General features: G+C 47.8%; 1 protein-coding gene across 1 annotated transcript in view; it reads right to left on the reverse strand.

The window, feature by feature from the left end:
* ADCY2 (adenylate cyclase 2) overlaps window positions 1-22,779 on the reverse strand; it is a 422,494-nt gene that overhangs the window by 52,988 nt on the left and 346,727 nt on the right. Inside the window, exons 17-18 of the mRNA XM_047074450.1 lie at window positions 11,449-11,568; window positions 4,594-4,763 (exon numbers count right to left, since the gene is read on the reverse strand). Of these exons, the coding sequence (XP_046930406.1) occupies window positions 4,594-4,763; window positions 11,449-11,568 (290 nt within the window). The remainder of the gene's footprint in view (window positions 1-4,593; window positions 4,764-11,448; window positions 11,569-22,779) is intronic.

Consider the following 22,779-nt stretch of genomic DNA (forward strand, 5'->3'; position numbering starts at 1 on the left):
TGCAGTGATCTCACCCTCGGCTGATACCAAGTTGGGACACTGTCAAAATCTGTCGCGTCATCATCTCGAATTCTGTGTCTTGAATGAGACACAGGAAAAACAGAGAAAGCGGAACAACGTCACACTGAAGGTGCTCAACGCATAGCTCCCGGTGACATGTGTCTGAGTATCTCCATCACCACGCTTGACGCAGAACTTTAAGGAAGTTAAAATTATGCAGACATTTCTATCAACAACAATCCAGAGCTTGCGGACGAGGCTGGACACTGGGCATCGCTGCTTACTTACACGCCTTACGTGTACGCTGTCCACAAAGGATTTGTCGTATTCGGCTAAGCGCCCAAACAGAGCTGGTTCCTTGTTATCCACCCCACCACGCACCGTCCTGTTCAAGCTCCCCACCCCCGCATTTTCAGAATTAAACGCACGTCTCCTATATTCAGGTGGATTAGCATAATGGCCGGGTCCATAGGAAACGATAACACTCATCCCTTGAGACTTTTCAGTTCTGCAAGAAAAAAACTCCCAGGAAAAATCTGACAGTGTCTTGCGGACTCTGTGGCAAGACCTTGACAAGGGAAGGGAAAGTGTCTTCGCAACAAGAACATCTTGCAGCAACATCAACGCTCATCAGCATCACCGTCACTGCCAAGAGCACTTGGTGTCCTCCGTGGTGCCGGCCGAGGGCTCTGGGAGACAGCGTCACGGGTAGGAACCGGAATGGCCACTGACTGGTTCAGCAAAACATCCTGTACTCACGGAAAAACGGGGGATGTCGTAAAAGCCAGGAATTAGGAAACGGCTTCTCCTGGACCTTCTGAATACCAGAAACACCCGGGCTTCTTCCACCATGACGTGACTTCCCAGAATTGCATAAGAGCAGGTAATGGTAATACTGGGGCATCGCTGGCCTCTGTTTAATGAACTTTCTGTGGCACACTCAAAGTAGTCTCTTTTCTTCTCCTTTAGAGTAGGCTTTCCACACTTGTGAATCTGTCGGAATATCTTTGATGTCACTTTCTGAATTATTCGTTGATCTGGAGTTTTTCTGGTGCATACTTCTCCTGTTTTCTTCACTAACCCTGTTGTAAAAACGTCCCTGTTGGCTTGTAACATCCTTTTGGCTTGTCCATTATCAATGTCAAATTTGGTTCCGAAAAGGCCCCCGAAACATGGGTCACGGTGAACTCACATATAGGATGACAATACAGTCCAAATGTATATTCAGAAAGTGGCCTAACACTGCCTTATAAACAGAGATGCCCTCTTCAAACTTGCCCTTGAAACGTAAGAGTACAAACAAAAACCGATCCTGTTCCTGAAAAGACACATCTTCCATGAGCCTCTGTCTTCAGGGAAGCAGGTGAGGTGAGGCTTTTCATTACAGCCAGTATTTGGGCCTTTCTGGTTATTAAGAAGTCTACCTGTTGTTATTCATTTATCTAACAGATATTTTTTAGCACCTACTTACTAGAGGGCAGGCACAGTTACAGGCACTGTGGTTATCAGAGTGGTACTCGGTTCAGACCTGCTCCTTCCTCTATTCTAGAGTGTCTGTTACCTGCTTTAAGGAAAAGAGGACAGCAGATGACAGAGCCCCATCTGCTTCCTCTAGGGGAGACATTCCCCAGCTTTGCAGGGTGACAGGGCCGCTCGGTCTGCAGGAACACCCACGGTGAAAGCCACAAGTCTGGGGTAGGTCTGCTAGGAATGCTCGGTGTTGACAAGGGGTCCGGTCCAGGAGCCAAGGTGGGCCCCAAGGGCACTATCACAGCAGAGCACACATTCCAGAAAGAAGACCAGGGCAAGGACCAGGAAACGAAGAGTGAAAAGGGAGACCAAGGATGCAAAGACCAGAAATAAGTCAGAAAAGGGACGGGGCCAAGCACATCTTCAGTGGCACGGATGAGCTCCGTCAGGACTGGGAGTGCGGTGTGGCACTCCTGGGAACCAGCTCCCTCCTTGAAGGGAGCCATTGGCTTTGGGATTTAGGGAGGTTCCATCTCCAGGTCCCGTCCCAGGTCAGGGGGCTTTTGTTTTTCTGAGGATCCCAGTGTCTTAACAGAAAGGAGGTGTACCAGCGTCTACACCATTGAGGCGAAGGATGAGGAAACCTGGGTCAGGTGTTTGATGGGGAAACCTCTTGAATTCTCTCGAACAAAGAACACATAGGCATTGGTGGGTTTTGGCTCCGGGAGGGGTTTAGGGTTCTCTCCAACACACACTGAGGCTGAAGAAATCAGGAGGGAAATGGAGAGAGTCTTGGTCTTAGGAGTCTCTCGTTTGTTTGTTTGTTTTAATATGTTTAAAAAAGTTTTTAATGTTTATTTTTGAGGGAGAGAGAGAGCCTGACGGGGGGCTCGATCTCAGGAATCAGATGCTTAACTGACCGAGGCACCTGGGGGCCCCTCATTTGGGATTAGTTTTAAACCGATATTGAGAAAATTTGTTGATTTCAAGGTATTCTGCTATCCTGCCAGGAACAGTCACCTTTTGGTGGAGGAATGCTTGGGGGGTGCTGGGGCAGCTCGTGCAGGACGCGGGTCTGGACAGGCCAGAACTGTATGGGCAGGAGGAGGACGGGGAGGCAGGTGCATCCCTCCTCCTGGCAGGACGCTGTCTTCCTTCGGAGTGGAGGCAGGTTCTGGAGGCTTCTCAGGGCAGCCCTCTCTGATTGTAAGGTTCTTATGAAGACACGGCCAGGAGAATACACACAAAAGATCTTGAATGAAATGAAAGGGCTCGGGAAGTAAAAACTTTTCTTCAACCAAGGAACTCCTCTAGTGCTGCTCGGTTCTGACCCGAGATTGTGTGTCTGTCTCAGGTCCCCAGGAGTGATTCTCTCTCCATCAGAAAGCCGCTGTTCTAATTGCTTCTTTGTCTTCAGATGTGTCGCATATTCAGGAGCCTCAAACTTAATAAAGGGAAATTCAGTGACATTGTCTGCTGCGCATAGAAATCGGTAACGCCACATTTACATAGGGATTTGAGGCAGGCTCCCTGGATGTGGCAGAGAAATATTTAAGCATGTTTGCTTGGTGACTCTGAGAACTTATTGGAAAATTAACCTCTGATTTCATTCTCCTCCTTGCTAAGGAATCATAAACCTTCCTTAATACCATTATGCATTTTTGCAACTCGACTACTCTTCAGCTTGATTACAGATTATTAAAGCTTCATGGTGTGGAAGACGATGGAAATTAAATTACGTGAAGAGAATGCACTGCCACTGTGTTTCTGAAAGTTCTTACTGGCAAGAAACGTGCACGCAGCGGGGGGCCCACTGTCCTTGACACTGAACCTCTGATGGAGAAGTAAGTGGCCATATGCGGTCAACACAAGCCATCTTTCTGGAGCCACACATCTAGGAAAATATTTAAGGCATTTATTTTATATTAAAAGAAATATATAGATATTTTACGGAGGATTATGCAACATGCCTACAGAAAAAAACCGGAAGCCTGGCGGGTCCAGAAATAAACCCAACACTTGATGTAAAAGGTTTTGCTATCAAGATGTGTGATGGAGGGGCGCCTGGGTGGCGCAGTCGGTTAAGCGTCCGACTTCAGCCAGGTCACGATCTCGCGGTCCGTGAGTTTGAGCCCCGCGTCAGGCTCTGGGCTGATGGCTCAGAGCCTGGAGCCTGTTTCCGATTCTGTGTCTCCCTCTCTCTCTGCCCCTCCCCTGTTCATGCTCTGTCTCTCTCTGTCCCAAAAATAAATAAATGTTAAAAAAAAAAAAAAAAAGATGTGTGATGGAGAGCATCATAATGATTCCATTTTTTTTTTTCAAGCAGGGAACAGGTATTCTAAGCTTATGGAAGTAATTTGATGGTAGGAGACCTTTCATAAACCCAAAGAGGGGCTTGAGGACCACTTTCAATATTTCTGAACTCGGGACCCGATGCTTTCACATCATATCATCTGATCGTATCCAGGACCGGATTATATCACAGGTCTACCTCTTCCTGCAAATCAATCTCTTCATAGAACAGAGAATCGCCAGCTGCCGGTACCTCCTTCCACACCAGGGTATTTTAGGGAATCTCCCGTAAGATGTTGAAGTCTATAACTTGTGAATGTATCCACTTACTTTTCCGGTGTAGGTGGATTCCTCTGTTTTGAACTGGGGTCCACTCTGCCCCGCAGGGCACATTTGGCAACGTCCGGAGACATTTTTTGTGGTCATGACTCGGGGCAGGTGGCTGTGAGTGGCAACTGGCGGGTAGGGGCCAGGGATGCCGCGACATACCCTATAATGCCGAGGGCAGTCCTCCCACCGCCCGACACAACAGAAACTTACTCGCTCCGAAGTTTTATAATGCTGAGGAAGAGAAACCCTAGGTTATTGTTATCAATACAGTACAGATTGGGGCAGTAATCACCTCCCTAAACCTCCTAAGGGTACATGATACATATTGTATATAATCTATAGTGAAGACACACATCAATTTTCTGCACCACAATTTCAAAGAAAAGCCCACACAATGATTATCAATGGCAAGGATACCGCTAGTCTGTGTTTGCTCAACACACACTCACGTCATCAACGTCCCGTGAAACCACCGCGGAGAAGGAAGAGGGCGCAGGTTACCTCTCAAATAAGACCTGGCTGTAGTCGTCCAGGACGTGGGCGTGAGTGTGGAGAAGGATGGTGTTGTAGCCTACCAACGCCGCCATCATGATCAGCATTTTCAACTCGTAATTCACCCGCAGGAAAACCGAGCAGGAAATCAGTCCCAGAATGCAGCTGTAGATAAAGTACTGGAACAGGGAAATATATCAGATGAGCGTTTAGGATCTCTTCTGCGAAATGCTGGAATAGGAATTCACACTGGGGGTCACCACCAACCCCCAAGCTCACGCACGCAACTTCCGAACTGGCTGTGAAAAACAGATGCCCTTTTCTGTTTTCTGACCCCGGGGTACACGCCCGAAAATGTGTGCTTTAGAAAAGAATTACTCATTCCATGGCTTGCTGACCCAGTGAAGCATGCCCAATGAGAACAATCGTGCATATTGCCAATAGAAATAATTCTTAACGATCTACACTGAAGGCAGGTCATGACTCGCAAATGTCATTTGCTTCTCGAAGATGAAAACAAGTGACTCTGTACACAGGTATCGATTTTAAAAGCTATAGTACTTAGAATCTCTTTCGGCCTTTCAATTCTGAATTTATGAAGATATAAATCATTACCGGGAGTTCTGTTAAAAGCGTTAAGAAAGCCTCGGCATTTTATTAAAGGAGAAACTGCAGGTCCAAAGCAGAGAGGATTTGACAAACTAAAAGCTTTGGCCGGGGTGAGTCACAGAGTCCCTGGAAGTGGGCAGGGAACACGAGGGAATGGGAAGAGCTAGGCGTGTGGAAAAAAGCCAGCACGTTGCATCCCGTGTCGTCCCCAGGAAACAGTGACACGTGTGCCCTACCGTGGTGCTCCCTCGCCATTTGCCCTACGGGACATCATCGAGATGCGACAGCCCCAGCCAATCTTGCTTTGCTCACTCATTAGCGGGGTCACCAGTGACCCAACCTGGTTGTGGAGCATGTCTCCATCTATAAAATGAGGGAAGAATGCCCTCTGTTTTGTTTTTGTTTTTGGATGTTTATTTATTTTGAGAGAGAGAGCAGAAGCGGGCGAGAGGCAGAGAGAGGGAGAGAGAGAATCCCAAGCAGGCTCCACACTGTCAGCGCAGAGCCCGATGTGGGCTTGATCCCACGAACCGTGAGATCACGACCAGAGCCGAAACCAAGAGTCAGACACCTAACCGACTGAGCCGCCCAGGTGCCCCTAATGTCCTCCTTTTAAGTCACTGAAAAGAACAAGCCAAGCTTGCGGCCCAGAGCCCTGCCAGCCAGGAGGGATGTGGTAAGTGGACACGGTCACCAGGCCCATGGGGCCTCTACCTGTGACACTGCCGTGTCTTCAGGAACCAGGGTTGGCGGCTACCGGCATTTCTGGAGCAGAAGCAGCGCTCAGTAAAGTTTCATGGTATAATGAAGCACAGATCCGACCGATGTTTGACAGACCTTGTCTTTAAAAACTAGCCCGGTCTGTCATTTCCATTATACGGAATAAGCCACGGAAGGCCAGCGATATTAGCTCATCCATCCTGCTCTTGGGGAAGAGAAGTCGAGAAGCCAGCCGCCCTGGTCACACAAAGCACTTCCTTCTCTGCGAGAGGGAGGTTTGGGAGCGAGGCGGCCACACAAGGGCTAATACAGATCCGCACTCACGAGGACTCAGACCTGGCATTTCAGCCTCCCAAGGAAGACCAGCCACCGCCCTGGATCACACAGCCACTGGGTCACCCTTTAGGAGGTGAAGCTTTCCTGAGCAAGGCGGCCTTACGGGTGGCAGCATTTTACGGGACACGGAGCGCTGTAAGCAGAATTTCTATGGCCAGATTACCTCCCCGAGGGGGCGTTCCCCACTAGGCTGACCCCACTCTCCCCGCAGCAGAGAATGGGGGGAGGAACAGAGGAAAGAAAGGTGTCCTGATAGGACTGTTCGGGCTGGCCGAGTGGAAACACAGAATCGAGGCAGGGAGACCTGGCTCAGTTTCCCCCAAAACAGGAGGCAGGGGAGGGGCGTGTGCTCCTAAACCAGCCCTGAGTTACATGGAGTTCTGCCACCATTCCCTTAGCCTGGTGACTAAGTCCCCAGCTCAGAGGGCAGGCGTGAGGGCTGAGGGCCAGGAGGTGCCTCAGGCCTGGGGACAGACACAGAACCCAGAGCAGGTAGCTCAGCAAATTCCCCAGGGAGGGCTGCTCGGGGACCGTGTACAGCAGCTTCACGGGGAGCCTCATCCCACCGAATCCGACAAGATAACAGGCTTGTGTGTCTCATGTCTCCTTGCGTTAGTTCACTTTTCTGCTATTTCACTGCTCATTTTGAAAGTTACCCTCCACGATGGGTTGGCAGTTTAAAAAAAACTAAACAAGTGAAAGCAGGAGCCTTCCCCACAAAGTCTGAGAGGCCCTGGTTTACAACCCAGTGGTCTTTCAGTCAGTAGTGGAGAGTAGTCTAGAACCGCTCCTCGAAGGCCATGACATTGCCTTGGGGGCCGGCTGTGGGGGAAGCTCTCAGTTCCAGACACGATGCTGCTAGTGAAATGATGCGGGAGACCTCAGGATGAACGTCGTCAACAAATGTGTCACTGTGAGTATCAGTGTGTGCACGTGCACCTGGTGGGGGGACACAGGGTCACACAGGATTTCTGTAGCACCCCTCCTTTGAAGTAAGTGCCAACACCTATACAAATACAGCCTATGGATTAACTTATTTTATTTTATTTTATTTTATTTTATTTTATTTTATTTTATGTTTTATTTATTTTCGAGACAGAGAGGGGGGGGGCGCCAACCGGGGAGAGGGCCGGAGAGAGGGAAACACAGAATCCGAGGCAGGATCCAGGCTCCGAGCTGTCGGCACAGAGCCCGACGCGGGGCTCGAACCTACGAACTGTGAGCTCATGACCTGAGCCAAGTCGGATGCTCAATGGACTGAGCCACCAGGTGCCCCTAGTTTCACATTTTAAAATTCGTGCTTAGGCTTTTAAAAAGTTCTATTTCAGGAGTATCTACTGAAAAACGTACGTCAATGGCAAGCGGCATTTAGTCATTTACTATTTACTTTCTAGACCGCCTGGAGGTCACGCACAATGTGGCCTGGGAGTTCATTAAAGGTAGGCTGGCAGCCTGCAGACAGAGGCAGGGGGGCGTGTGAACGAGGGGGATAACCTGAGAGGGTCAGGCCAGGGGTTCTGGAGATCGGCTGTCTCCACCACATAAGGAAGCCGCCAGGGAGAACACCCACAACTGGGCAAGAGTCCTGGCGGCAGGCTCCCGAACGGACTTCCATTAGGATGTAATTACTACTGACCTGATTTCCGCATAGTTTCGATGTAGTTGATATGTTATTAGTTAATGTGTATATTATTTATTCATATTGAAAATCATTACTATTACTTTAATTACTAAATATCATCTGTTAACATCCATTAAGATTAGGTGAACAGAGTTAAAATTAGTTAATATGGTTATTAACATGTTTGATATAGCTAACTGATGAAATCAATTTGCATTTTTTTTTCAATTTGCATTTTTGCGCCAAGGGAACAGCGGCTATTATCTTGGATAATTCACTTAGGTCTCTTTGGCCTCAGTTTCCTCACACGGAAAATGAGAATTCCAGTAATAGCAAACTCACAGGGAAGCTTTTCAGATATAATGATATAAATACAGATATAGTATGAACTGCCTCCATGGCAAAAATCCTTTGTGGTAGATTTTGTTGGATATTTTAAAGTGACTTCTTTCCCCCCCTACTACAGGAATAATACATCTGGTGTTAAAACTTAGGGAATATACAAAGGACTCGTATAAAACTAAGGGTCTCCTATAATCTCCAACCACGAACTTGAGCCGCTATTGATTATTTTGGGTATATTTTTCCATCCTTTTTTGTGGGGGGTGTGCTACTTATCCCTGATATTTTAATACTACTCAATACTGATACTGACATTTTTGAAAATTGGGGAACATTTGGGATGTTTTTAAGTGACACTTTTCAATTAATAATTTATTGTGAATATATATTTCTATGTCATTAAATATTTTGCTACGATATCTTTGTCATGGCTGGATGTAACTAAATAGCAGAATTTATTTATTTATTTATTTATCTATTTATTTATTTAATGTTTATTTATTTTTTTGAGAGACAGAGAGAGACAGAGTGTGAGCAGGGGAGGGGCCGAGAGAGAGAGAGAGAGAGAGAGAGAGAGAGAGAGAAAGACACAGAATCTGAAGCGGCTCCAGGCTCTGAGCCATCAGCACAGATCCTGACATGAGGCTCGAACTCATAAGCCGCGAGATCATGACCCGAGCCGAAGTCGGAAGCTCAACCTACTGAGCCACCCAGGCGCCCCAGAATAGCAGAATTTATTTAAACCATTAAGTTTATTCTAACTCGTAGGTTGTTTACTTTCTTTGTTCTTGGAGTTACATAAACACTTTGATGAACACCTTTGTTGCTTAGTGTTGATGCCTGTAAGATTAATTTCTTTTTTTTTTATTAAATTTTTTTAATGCTTGGGGCGCCTGGGTGGCGCAGTCGGTTAAGCGTCCGACTTCGGCCAGGTCACGATCTCGCGGTCCGTGAGTTCGAGCCCCGCGTCGGGCTCTGGGCTGATGGCTCAGAGCCTGGAGCCTGTTTCCGATTCTGTGTCTCCCTCTCTCTCTGCCCCTCCCCCGTTCATGCTCTGTCTCTCTCTGTCCCAAAAATAAATAAAAAAAAAAACAAAACAAAAAAAACGTTGAAATTTTTTTAATGCTTATTTTACTTTTGAGAGAGAGAGAGACAGAGCATGAGCAGGGAGACACAGAATCTGAAGCAGGCTCCAGGCTCCGAGCTGTCAACACAGAGCCCGACGTGGGGCTCGAACCCACGAACTGTGAGATCGTGACCTGAGCTGATGACTGTTACAGATTACGGTCAAGAAGTGTTACATCTTCTTGATGTAACAAGAAGCCATGAATGTGGACAGTCATGAATGTGGACAGTCTTGCCCACTACCTCGTCGAGCTCAGATATCATGGACGATGGGGTTTGAGAGGAATCACGTGGAAGTTGCGCATGGCTCTCCGATGTTCCCTTCCATCTATGAAGGGGGAAGCCAGGATGTTCTCAGGCCCTTCTGAGACTCTTAAGAACTCCAACACTGCACTTTCTGTGCAGTGTTTGAGCACATGGGGGATCCTTGGCAGGGCTCATCATAATCTCTCTTTCTGATGACTTATTACTGGAACAACAGTGGCTTGTTGACAAAATTCTACCTACATTTTAAAGAGTCTATTGCGTATTTTTTCGTTTTTTTTTTTTAACTTTTTCGAATCTTATAAGGCTGAGTAAATATTACTTTCCCCCATTTTGGGTTTCTAACGGTTTATGCTTCTTTTGAAAATAAGTCATACCGACTTACCTAATGAGACTCCGAATGACGACCTTACTGCTTTTAGTGACAAACAGTGGGTTGTTGCATCCACAAATACCGGGTGGAGAGATTTAAAAAAAAAAAAAAAAAAAACTTTGCCAGCTATCCTTTGTTTTTATGCAAGTGGACGTTCATTGCAAACGGCTGAAGTGCCCTGTGAATGCTGCTTGGGACGCTCTGTCCCTATGCCAGTGGCCTGGTACCTCTGTGCCTGCCAGTGCTGTTCTTTCAAGGAGGGAGGGCCAGACCGCAGTTCACATAAATCTTTCTCTACAGAAGGCGGCTTCAAATTGCCCACAGCAAGATCACAGCCAATAAACCCTTGCCATGCCTCCTGTCTCTCACTTTTCATGTAACTAAAACAGAAAAGATGTTGTCTAGCACTCACTGGAGCTTATGAGAATGCTTAAAATGAGAACCAGGGCCCCTTGGACGAGGGACAGATTTATGGCAGGCTTTCTTCCCATGCCCATGGGGACATTATTAGGGACCTTGGTCAGCTTGCCTCAGAAACCCTCTCAAAAACACCAGCAGACACCCCAATTCTGTACAGAGAGCTGGAAGCTTCCCAGGCACTGAAGACAGGAAATGGGAAAAAGGATCCAAGCCAAGTATCAAGGGAGCAAATCAGCAAAAGAAGAATGAGGAAAGGAATCTGCTTTATTACCACAGCTAATGGAGTCTAAAAAACTGGCCAAGAATCTTTAAAGTATACACACTAAATCACCAATTTCAGTCTCCAAAATAGTTCCTTTAGCACTCTCGAAATGTGACTCTATGGGACAGAAACCAGGTGGGAATAATCTACTTTAGATGATTACACAAGAGAGGAGACTGTCAAAACTTCTTTTTGCATTAATGATTTATGAAACGACGTTACTAAATAGTAAATAAATGACTTAACCCTTTCCACCGAAAAGACCGACATATCAGCCGGTTTTGAAATTTGAATCTTGGCCCTTCTTTGGAGGATGGTTAAAATGAGTCAGTCGGCAAGGATTATTTGAGGATATAACCAGTGGGCAGCGTCTACAGCCAAGGGAGAGGCAGACATACGAGAGGCAGTCCCCGTCATCAGCAAGGAAGCCAACACTATTCCACCGGGACTACTGGCAAAACCCATCAGCAATGAACCCAGAACTTCAGTGACATACAACGCAACGTCAAACGCTGGGATACATGCTATCGAATGTAGCACTAAGAGAATAAAAGCAGAGACATCTGTGAGAGCACCAAAAGGACACTGTAAGTTTGCACCGTGAGTGTGTCTAATCGGCGTCCGTCAGCCTGGCTGGCAGATTTTGGCTGGTCGGGACTTAACTCAAGTATCGACACCAAGGAGGAGAAGTGAAATCTACAGCCGATCAGAAAGTGGAGGCCATCACGTTAAATGGGCTCACAGCTTAGAGCAAGACAACAAGAGCAGTAATAATGAGTGAAATGCTCTTACCGGGAGGAAAAACAAATTCTGTGCACGCAGAATCACTGCCTGATTGTTTAAGGCAGAAAGACTTGTGTTTGATGTGTTGGCAGTCGGAGGAATGGCTTCCTCTGGGTCGCTCAGGAAAAACTGCAAAGAAAATGTTTTTTCAGTGAATTAGTGCACCAGAGATTAAAGGGATAGCGGGGGGGGGGGGGTGCTGCATTATTAATGACTGCGTTCCTTTTGCACCATAAGCAGGATTACATGGGCAATCTGGGGTCTTTTCAAATGCGAATAGCTCCATCTTCTCCTGTTTGAAGCTTTGAGAATTTCTATTAAGTAAGTAAACAACTATTTATTGTTGCGCTCCACACTTGTCGTGGATTCCAGAACTATAAGACAATATTAACGAAAACAGAAACACTTCTGTTCGATGTTAAATTAGAAATGTACAAAGCCCAGGGCAGAGGGCTTGGTCGGAATCACATCTGAGGGTGACATCACCTCACACACAGACACTCAACTCTCTACCGAGAAAGCAGAACCTTCAGGTTTTTTGTTTTTTTTTTTTTTCAGTGTCTTCACCCTCTTGCTTCAAACATGAACTGGGTCAATGGAGTTTTTGACTTTAAGAAATTAATTGTGTGGGCAAAATGCACTCCTTGGCATCAGCATTTGTATGTATTATTTGTGAGTGCTTGGCACTTCAGGATCACGAGGCGTAGAATGCTGAGAGGGTGAACGCTCTGAGTAAGGACTGCTGGAAAGGGGTCCTCACTCTGGAAAAAATAAGCAATCCTGAGAAAACTAGCTCTTAAGCCATGGTCCCCTGTATCGGCACCCAGAAGGAAAGTGTCAACCAGTTGGCGAGGTAGAAGAAATTCAGTCTCTGTCTCTCTCGTTCTCTCATTTTTTCCCCTGGTTTTTCTCTGTTTCTCTTTCTCTGCGTTTCTGTTTTTCTTTTTCTTTCTGTCTCTTTCCCGGAGAAGCTGCAGCACGTTATTTTTTAACGTTGTTTTTTAATGTTTATTTATTTTTGAGACAGGGAGAGACAGAGAAAGTGTGAGTAGGGGAGGGGCAGAGAGAGAGGGAGACACAGAATCCGAAGCAGGCTCCGTGCCAACAGCAAAGAGCCCAACGTGGGGCTCAAACTCACACACCACAAGATCATGACCTGAGCAGAAGTCGGATGCTTAACCGACTGAGCCACCCGGGCGCCCCTGAAGCACACACTACCGAGGTGGCCACAGACCAGCCACTTTTCCGTGCCATGGCTGAGGGCCAGGGAAGTGGGCAGTTGAAGGTGAACCAGAGGATCACTCCGGCCAGGTACCCTTCCCTGAAAGAAAGGCATCTCATCCAAAACCTGGACTGTGTGTTCTGCATGGGGCTAGCGATACGTATTCAAGGGCTAAATGTCCATTGGCTGATGGGTGGATAAAGAAAAGGCGGACACACACACACACACACACACACACACACACTGAAATATCACTCAGCGATCAGAAAGAAATTTTGCCATTTGCAACAACGTGGATGGAACCAGAAGGTATTAGGCTAAGTGAAATAAGTCAGAGAAAGACAAATGCATGATTTCACTTACGTGTGGAACTTAAGAAACACAACAGACGAACACAGAGGAAGGGAAAGAAAAATGAAATAAGACATAGAGAGAGGGAGGCAAACTGTAAGACATGCTTAAATACAGAGAACAAACTGAGGTTGCTGGAGGGGCGGTGGGTGGGGGGGATGGGCTAGATGGGTGACGGGCATTAAGGAGGGCACTTGTTGTGAGTGATGAGCACTGGGTGTCATATCCAAGTGACGAATCACTAAATTCTACTCCTGAAGCCAAGACTACACTGTATGTTTGCCAACTTGAGTTTAAATAAATTACAAAAAAATAAAAAAAGTAAAACCCTCCTGCATAGTTTCTATAGTTGCTTTTGTTTGCCATGTTTTAAAATTTTTTCTTTCAATGTTTACTTTTGAGAGACACAGAGAGACAGAGCATGAGCGGGGGAGGGGCAGAGAGAGAGGGAGACACAGAATCTGAAGCAGGCTCCGGGCTCCGAGCTGTCAGCACAGAGCCCCATGCGGGGCTCGAACTTACAAACTACTTGAGCAGAAGTCAGACGCTTAACCGACTAAACCCCCCAGGCAGCCCCATATAATTGCTTTTGTTTGCTCCTATCGATTTATTTGCTTTGATGGCAGCTGTCAAACACCAAAACGGACTGACTTCAGCACATAAGGCCTTTACTTAGCTTATTCTGAGGAACGTTCCTCTAGGATGCCAAGAATGATACTAGACACAATGTTTCTTCCCATTGTATCATGTGAGAACATGTAGCAAAATGCTGATTTAAATATCAAAGAAATGTTGATTTCTTTATATGCCGCTAAAGCGTGTATTAAAAATGCTGCACCCCCTGGTTGACTTACTTACAAATGTGCTAATTCTTTGGAAAAAAATATTGTATCAGGAAAAAACAAATTATGCAATTACTTGGCAAGTGCTGGGCTCCAAAGTTTTACCGATGTCAATTTGACAGACCCCATATATAGCTGATTTAAATATTAAAGAATCAAAAAATGACAAATAAAAGGAGACTGTTTAGTTTGGTAGGTTATTAGTCTTAAGCGCCTGTTACATATTAACAAAAACTTCTGGATTGCATCACCATGTAGAGAAAAAGTAAATTCTTGCTGCACCAAGAGTAGAATATATCCTGTGAAAACTCTGTCTTGCGAGGAGGCTATCCAATAACTAGGATGATTTGAACTCCAAAAAACAAGAGAGAACTTCAGTCACTATCCCCAACCCTGCTTCCTTAACCCCCTCTGCTCCCTTTTTCTAGTATTTACTAACTACCCCTGAAATCAAGAAGCCCCTCGTTTGGGTCCGTGACCTCACACTGCAATTTGGCATTGATTTATGCCTTCTCGGTCACTTTAAATTCTTTTTTTTTTTAATTTTATTTATTTTTATTTTTGAGAGAGAGAGAGAGCGCACAAGTGGGAGAGAGAGGCAGAAGGACAGAAAGAGAACCTCCAGCGGGCTCCATGCTGAGCTTAGAGCCCGACGTGGGGCTCAGTCTCATGACGTCAAGATCACGACCTGAACGGAAACCAAGACTCAGATGCTCCACCGACTGAGCCACCCAGGCGTCCCTTCAGTCCCTTTAAAATGGAAACTCAGGGGCGCCTGGGTGGTTCAGTCGGTTAAGCGTCCGACCTCGGCTCAGGTCATGATCTCACAGTCTGTGGGTTCGAGCCCCGCGTCGAGCTGTCAGCACAGAGCCTGGAGCCTGCTTCCGATTCTGTGTCTCCTCCTCTCTCTGCCCCTCCCCTGCTCATGCTCTGTCTCTCTCTGTCTCAAAAATAAATAAAAACATTAAAAAAAAAAAAAAAAAAAGGAAGCTCAGGTCAACCCTAAATCACAGCCAGTCAAATTCCCTGGAGTTACTAACCCCTCGTCCCTCTCCCTTCCAGGCTAAGCTGCCACAAACTGTCTCTTCAGAATGAACTCCCAGCACCATAATTATTTGGGGAGCTCCTCTCTGGACCCATTTTCACGTTCTACGACTTTTGTCATAACTGGGGAAATGATATCCTGATAAAATGCTAATGAACGCTTCATATTTTCAGCTTTATTTCCGAACGTCACGTTTCCCGGGCAGTTCGAAACGTTTCAGAATTGTGTTTGTCAGATGATATTAAATTGTGAACATCACATTTCAAATCGCGTTTTATGCCTGAGGCCATCCTCGCCGGTCATTTGGTCCCAACGAGAGGTCTGAGTGGCCCAACAGTTCACCACGCTCACTCCTTGTCCTCACGTTTCACGAAAGCCTCACGATTCATAACATTCTCTGGGAAGTTTCCCACAAGAGACTGTACGGTGATGGGAGCAGTCACGGGAGGACGTGGGCAAAAGGCCAGGGAAACAATGGCAGCTTCTTGTGTGAGCGTCTCATACACGATTCTCAACAGTGCGCTGGAAAGTAAACGGAGCACACAGCCCCTTGTGCACTCCGGTCCCTCAAACCCTGTATTTGAAAAAGCCCTGTTTTGCGACAGGACCCGGGCGAGACTATGGCTTTCAGAGGAAACGTTTTCGGACAGAAAATGAAATTTTCGGGGCGCCTGGGTGGCTTGGTCGGTTAAGCGTCTGACTTCGGCTCAGGTCATGATCTCACAGTCCGTGAGTTCGAGCCCCGCGTCGGGCTCTGTGCTGACAGCTCAGAGCCGGGAGCCTGTTTCAGATTCTGTGACTTCCTCTCTCTCTGCCCCTCCCCTGTTCATGCTCTGTCTCTGTCTCAAAAAAAAAAAAAAAAAAAAAAAAAAAAGTCATCAGAAGCTTCTAAGGGGCACATAATGGCTCAGTCGGTTGAACGTCTGGCTTCGGCTCAGGTCATGATCTCACGGTCCGTGAGTTGGAGCCCCGTGCCGGGCTCTGTGCCAACAGCTCAGAGCCTGGAACCTGCTTCGGGTTCTGTGTCTCCTCTCTTTGCTCCTCCCCTGCTCATTCTCTCTCTCTCTCTCTCTCAAAAATAAACATTCAAAAAAAATTTAAGTTAGGTGATAAATCCTGGTTTTACGAGGCCAAACTGGACTTCCCCAAAAGAAATGGTTTCTTTTTTAACGGACTGCATGCTTCCCCCTTCATTCATTCTTACGCTTAGTAACTACTGAAGGCCCAGCCCTGATACAGAAGGTGCTTTCCTGAAACACGTGTTGGGTGGAGGAGAAGGTGTCACTGTCAAATGCGTGGATGTCGTTTAAACGTCTCGTTCTGTACCTTGTACGTGGCGCTGTTGGCCAATGCAGGACGCTCCGGAGTGTGTTTTGTGCATGCTGCCCGTGCCCAGCTCTGGAGCGAAAGTGCTCTGGACAGATGACGAGTCTGAATCATAGGGCTTTCCGTTAAGGGAGCTGAACACCACCGTCTGTGCGTGCATCTCAGAACCCTACCTAGCGCACCTGTTGTCCTTCAAATGTGTTCTGCGCCCTATCCCTTCATGGTGGCGTCCACCCCTGACCTAGCTGGCCCCTGCAGCTTGCATTTACCAGAATCTTCTGGGAACTTGTTGGTGTGCCCCTCTGGAGAGCTGGACCTTCGAGCGACAGGGCTCTTGCAAAAATGCATGTTACAAAGCCAAGCATGAGGAACCCATCTTAGGAAACGCACTCATTTGTACATGTTCTCACCACTGCCCTGGGCCTCTCTGTCCATCTTCCTCCCCTAGGAACACTGTCACGCCCTCACACTATCCAAAGTACGTTGGACAGACTCGTGGGGAAGGTCAGGTATTCTAATGGCTGGGCACACATTTGCAGAACGCCTCTCCCAGAAAAGCCCCTCTTGTCTCAGTCTTCTGTACCTCATGTCATGGTCCCTACCCTGTGGCTGTTCCCGCTCCGATGACAGCTCTGGGGCCACAGTACAAATTCCTTTGGGTCGTCAGCAAGGGACCCAGGCTGACTGATGCCAGTCTCTCCTTGTGCCTAAGTTCCTTCTAGAGCAGGACGGCTCTTGAGGGAATTACCCATCCAGACACAGCCCCGTTTTCCAGCCGATCCCCACTCAGCCTTGATTAAGTCCATGTTGGAAATAAATGATGTCATGGCCGAGGTGTGCCTGAGACCTAGAAGGTGAGGCCCCCACCCCACCCCAAAGGGGGTCTCACATTCTCTGCAGGACATGGGCCTCGGAGGCTGCGAATGCAGGAGGAGGGGAGATGAGCTCAGGGTCGGTGGCTAATTTGACAGAGAAGAGGGAGGCGGCCCAGGACGGTGGAGTCCCCACGGTCAACCAGACACATCAAGGCAACTCCACACAGGGACGCCAGACCAACGGCCAGCGGGGCTCAGGGAAGCCAGCTGGCCGTGTGGGATCACTGCTGAGCCCCTGCCCACAGGCACCACGACTTTTAACTGCCTGCAAGAGGCAACTCGGAGCAGCCTCCTTTCCGAGCTGACCTCTGTGGCCGCGCGGGCGGCCGGAGGGAGGAGTGGTCACGGTGGCCTACTGCACCGGTCTGTGCCTGGGGAGGCTGCCATTAGGGCCTGGCCGCACACCCTCTCAGGGGAGCTCCTGGAGGGACTTGGGGCATGTGGTCCGGTGAGGCGGGGCGAGCCAGCGTGCCTGTCCTCCAGCGGGCGACGTGGGAGGACGCCCCAGAATCCGCACGCCCATCAGGAAGCGGGAGGGCGGAGGGCCGGCTGTGGCTTCTCCCTGGCGCCCCCTTTCCAGGACGCCTTAAGACGGACTTCTAGGCAGAGGGAAGCAGATGAAGGGGCCCCCGGCTGGCCTCCCGCTGGCATCAGCTTCCCCTGAACCCCCGCGTGCATCAGAAGGAGCCAGTGGCCTGTTCTGCAGCATGATGGCAGAACTGATGTCAAGGAAGTGCCCAAGGTCCCCTTCAGCCTCAGCCCCTTCGCTACCGCATCACGTAAATGTCCCAGATGCCCAGCGTCTTCCTTCCTGCTCACCGTTCCTTCCCTTCTGGTGAGCCCGCCGGCCCATCCGCCAGGGTTCAGTCCAGCCGGCCTTGACCTCCCTCCTTGACACCTCTCCACACGCCTCGCTGGTGGAGTCTCCGATTCACATGGGCTTAGCCAGCTGTCGGTCTCGGGGACGGCACCGTGAGCTCCCGAAGGCGGGTCACAGTTTTTAGGCTCCGAGCATTTAGTAACACGCCAGGCACGTGGTTATGCCCAACAGATATTTTTATGCCAAAGGGATGCTAAGCCCCAAAAACTATGTCTTTATTATTTAATATATCCGGTGTGCTTCCTCAGCCTGATTTTCTGCTTTCTGGAAGGCGAGGGCTGTACGTATGCCCTGTAGTTCCAACAGCTAGTAAAATAGCCCAAATACGAGGTATCTTAACGCCTCATGGTTGCTGGTGACGATGTCAGAATAAGAAGGATGCATCGCCATGGGTGTGGATTACCTACGTGTCTGTTTTAAGGGATATACGAGTCATGGTACCATCGATACAGTGAGAGCGACCACTGGTTAAATATGTACAAAGCACCCGGTTCTGTCCTAAGCGTGATAGTGACGGGAGAAAAAGAGACAAGGGTGGGACTTTGCTGTCACTTGAGTTTCCAGGTAGGATTCCTGGGGCATACAGATTGGAACCCTCCTACAGCTCCCGCAAGGACTTCCCTCAATGTTTTACCACAATAGCTCTGCTCTGGTGAGGGTACCTTCACTCTGATCACCCTAACCCTCCCTCCTCTGCTAAGACATACGTTAGCAATTACCTTCCAAATGTACGGCCCACTGATAGACATCTGGAGGGTCTCAGGACTAATGTTTTACTAGGCAGTAGTAAATAACCTTACCTTATATAGCAGCTAGCCCCTCAAGGTCCCAGAAGCCTTGTTTCCAAATCCCACAGAGACTTACGCTCTCCCCAGCCCCACTAACTAAAGAGTATTTAATCAGTCACTGTTCACAAACACAAGTGCAGCTCTCCCTGCCCACGGGGCCTGTCCCCATGCTATAATGAAAGCACCCCTTTGCACCAAAAATGTCTCAAGAATTCTTTCTCGACCGCTCGCCCCCGGCCCCACATCAGGAGGAACACCAGCTCATTTGCCCCGGTGGGGTGGTGTCAGAACTCATTTTCGAGAAGTGGAAATGAAGCCTGTGAAAGTCGCATGGAAACCCTATAAAATCGCACAGCCGGACAAGTGGGGGGCCGGTGTTGCGATCAGGCCTGTTAGACTCCAGAGCAGGATACCTCTCCCACGGCACTCTCTGTATCTAGATGGTTCTGTCATCCCTCGGTGATTACCCCACTGACAGTCAGTGCCCTTTCTGTAGCTAGCAGGGCCGTGGGAAGCTGCTGGAAGGTACCACCCTCTCCACGGTGGCTCCTGCAGAAAGCACCCTTGGCCTTAGTGATGCTGAGGGTGGACGGATGTTGAATTTAATAGGCAGTAACTGAGGGTAGAAGGAAGATGGCGGCGTAGGAGGACGCTGGGCTCACCGCGCGTCCTGCTGATCACTTAGATTCCACCTACACCTGCCTAAATAACCCAGAAAACCGCCAGAGGATTAGCAGAACAGAGTCACCGGACCCAAGTGCAGACGAGAGGCCCACGGAAGAGGGTAGGAAGGGCGGCGAGGCGGTGCGCGCTCCACGGACTGGCGGGAGGGAGCCGGGGCGGAGGGGCGGCTCGCCGGCCAAGCAGAGCCCCCGAGTCCGGCTTGCAAAAGCGGAGGGGCCTGACGGACTGTGTTCCGACAGCAAGCGCGACTTAGCGTCTGGGAGGTCATAAGTTAACAGCTCTGCTCAGAAAGCGGGAAGGCTGGAGGACAAAGGGAGGGGGAGCTGCGGAGCCCCCGGACGACAGAGCTCAGTTTGGCGGGGAACAAAGGCGCTCTCCAGCGCCATCTCCCCCGCCCATCCCCCAGCCAAAATCCCAAAGGGAACCGGCTCCGGCCAGGGAAATTGCTCGCTCCGCGCGAACACCCAACTCTGTGCTTCTGCGGAGCCAAACCTCCGGCAGCGATCTGACTCCCTCCGGCTGCACAGGGCCCCTCCTGAAGTGGATCACCTAAGGAGAAGCGAGCTAAGCCTGCCCCCCCTGCCGCCGTGCACCTTGCCTTCCCACCCCAGCTAATACGCCAGATCCCCAGCATCACAAGCCTGGCAGTGTGCAAGTAGCCCAGACGGGCCACGCCACCCCACAGTGAATCCCGCCCCTAGGAGAGGGGAAGAGAAGGCACACACCAGTCTGACTGTGGCCCCAGCGGTGGGCTGGGGGCAGACATCAGGTCGGACTGCGGCCCCGCCCACCAACTCCAGTTATACACCACAGCACAGGGGAAGTGCCCTGCAGGCCCTCACCACACCAGGGACTATCCAAAATGACCAAGCGGAAGAATTCCCCCCAGAAGAATCTCCAGGAAATAACAACAGCTAATGAGCTGATCAAAAAGGATTTAAATAATATAACAGAAAGTGAATTTAGAATAATAGTCATAAAATTAATCGCTGGGCTGGAAAACAGCATACAGGACAGCAGAGAATCTCTTGCTACAGACATCAGGGGACTAATGAACAGTCACGAGGAGCTGAAAAACGCTTTAAAGGAAATGGAAAACAAAATGCAAACCGCCACAGCTCGGTTGGAAGAGGCAGAGGAGAGAATAGGTGAACTAGAAGATAAAGTTATGGAAAAAGAGGAAGCTGAGAAAAAGAGAGATAAAAAAATCCAGGAGTATGAGGGGAAAATTAGAGAACTAAGTGATACACTAAAAAGAAATAATTTACGCATAATTGGTATCCCAGAGGAAGAAGAGAGAGGGAAAGGTGCTGAAGGGGTACTTGAAGAAATCATAGCTGAGAACTTCCCTGAACTGGGGAAGGAAAAAGGCATTGAAATCCAAGAGGCACAGAGAACTCCCTTCAGACGTAACTTGAATCGATCTTCTGCACGACATATCATAGTGAAACTGGCAAAATACAAGGATAAAGAGAAAATTCTGAAAGCAGCAAGGGGTAAACGTGCCCTCACATATAAAGGGAGACCTATAAGACTCGTGACTGATCTCTCTTTTGAAACTTGGCAGGCCAGAAAGAATTGGCACGAGATTTTCAGGGTGCTAGACAGCAAAAATATGCAGCCAAGAATCCTTTATCCAGCAAGTCTGTCATTTAGAATAGAAGGAGAGATAAAGGTCTTCCCAAACAAACAAAAACTGAAGGAATTTGTCACCACTAAACCAGCCCTACAAGAGATCCTAAGGGGGACCCTGTGAGACAAAGTACCAGAGACATCACTACAAGCATAAAACATACAGACATCACAATGACTCTAAACCCGTATCTTTCTATAATAACACTGAATGTAAATGGATTAAATGCACCAACCAAAAGACATAGGGTATCAGAATGGATAAAAAAACAAGACCCATCTATTTGCTGTCTACAAGAGACTCATTTTAGACCTGAGGACACCTTTAGATTCAGAGTGAGGGGATGGAGAACTATTTATCATGCTACTGGAAGCCAGAAGAAAGCTGGAGTAGCCATACTTATATCAGACAAACTAGACTTTAAATTAAAGGCTGTAACAAGAGATGAAGAAGGACATTATATAATAGTTACAGGGTCTATCCATCAGGAAGAGCTAACAATTATAAATGTCTATGCGCCGAATACCGGAGCCCCCAAATATATAAAACAATTACTCATAAACATAAGCAACCTTATTGATAAGAATGTGGTAATTGCTGGGGACTTTAACACCCCACTTACAGAAATGGATAGATCATCTAGACACACGGTCAATAAAGAAACAAGGGCCCTGAATGAGACTCTGGATCAGATGGACTTGACAGATATATTTAGAACTCTGCATCCCAAAGCAACAGAATATACTTTCTTCTCGAGTGCACATGGAACATTCTCCAAGATAGATCATATACTGGGTCACAAATCAGCCCTTCATAAGTTTACAAGAATTGAAATTATACCATGCATACTTTCAGACCACAATGCTATGAAGCTTGAAGTCAACCACAGGAAAAAGTCTGGAAAACCTCCAAAAGCATGGAGGTTAAAGAACACCCTACTCACGAATGAGTGGGTCAACCAGGCAATTAGAGAAGAAATCAAAAAATATATGGAAACAAACGAAAATGAAAATACAACAATCCAAACGCTTTGGGACGCAGCGAAGGCAGTCCTGAGAGGAAAATACATCGCAATCCAGGCCTATCTCAAGAAACAAGAAAAATCCCAAATACAAAATCTAACAGCACACCTAAAGGAAATAGAAGCAGAACAGCAAAGGCAGCCTAAACCCAGCAGAAGAAGAGAAATAATAAAGATCAGAGCAGAAATAAACAATATAGAATCTAAAAAAACTGTAGAGCAGATCAACGAAACCAAGAGTTGGTTTTTTGAAAAAATAAACAAAATTGACAAACCTCTAGCCAGGCTTCTCAAAAAGAAAAGGGAGATGACCCAAATAGATAAAATCATGAATGAAAATGGAATTATTACAACCAATCCCTCAGAGATACAAACAATTATCAGGGAATACTATGAAAAATTATATGCCAACAAATTGGACAACCTGGAAGAAATGGACAAATTCCTGAACACCCACACTCTTCCAAAACTCAATCAGGAGGAAATAGAAAGCTTGAACAGACCCATAACCAGCGAAGAAATTGAATCGGTTATCAAAAATCTCCCAACAAATAAGAGTCCAGGACCAGATGGCTTCCCAGGGGAGTTCTACCAGACGTTTAAAGCAGAGATAATACCTATCCTTCTCAAGCTATTCCAAGAAATAGAAAGGGAAGGAAAACTTCCAGACTCA

The sequence above is a fragment of the Lynx rufus genome, unplaced genomic scaffold (assembly GCF_022079265.1).
Source record: "Lynx rufus isolate CCGP_SWC_20201006 ecotype Redwood Valley unplaced genomic scaffold, mLynRuf1.p SCAF_1, whole genome shotgun sequence".
In the NCBI taxonomy this organism is placed as follows: domain Eukaryota; kingdom Metazoa; phylum Chordata; class Mammalia; order Carnivora; family Felidae; genus Lynx; species Lynx rufus.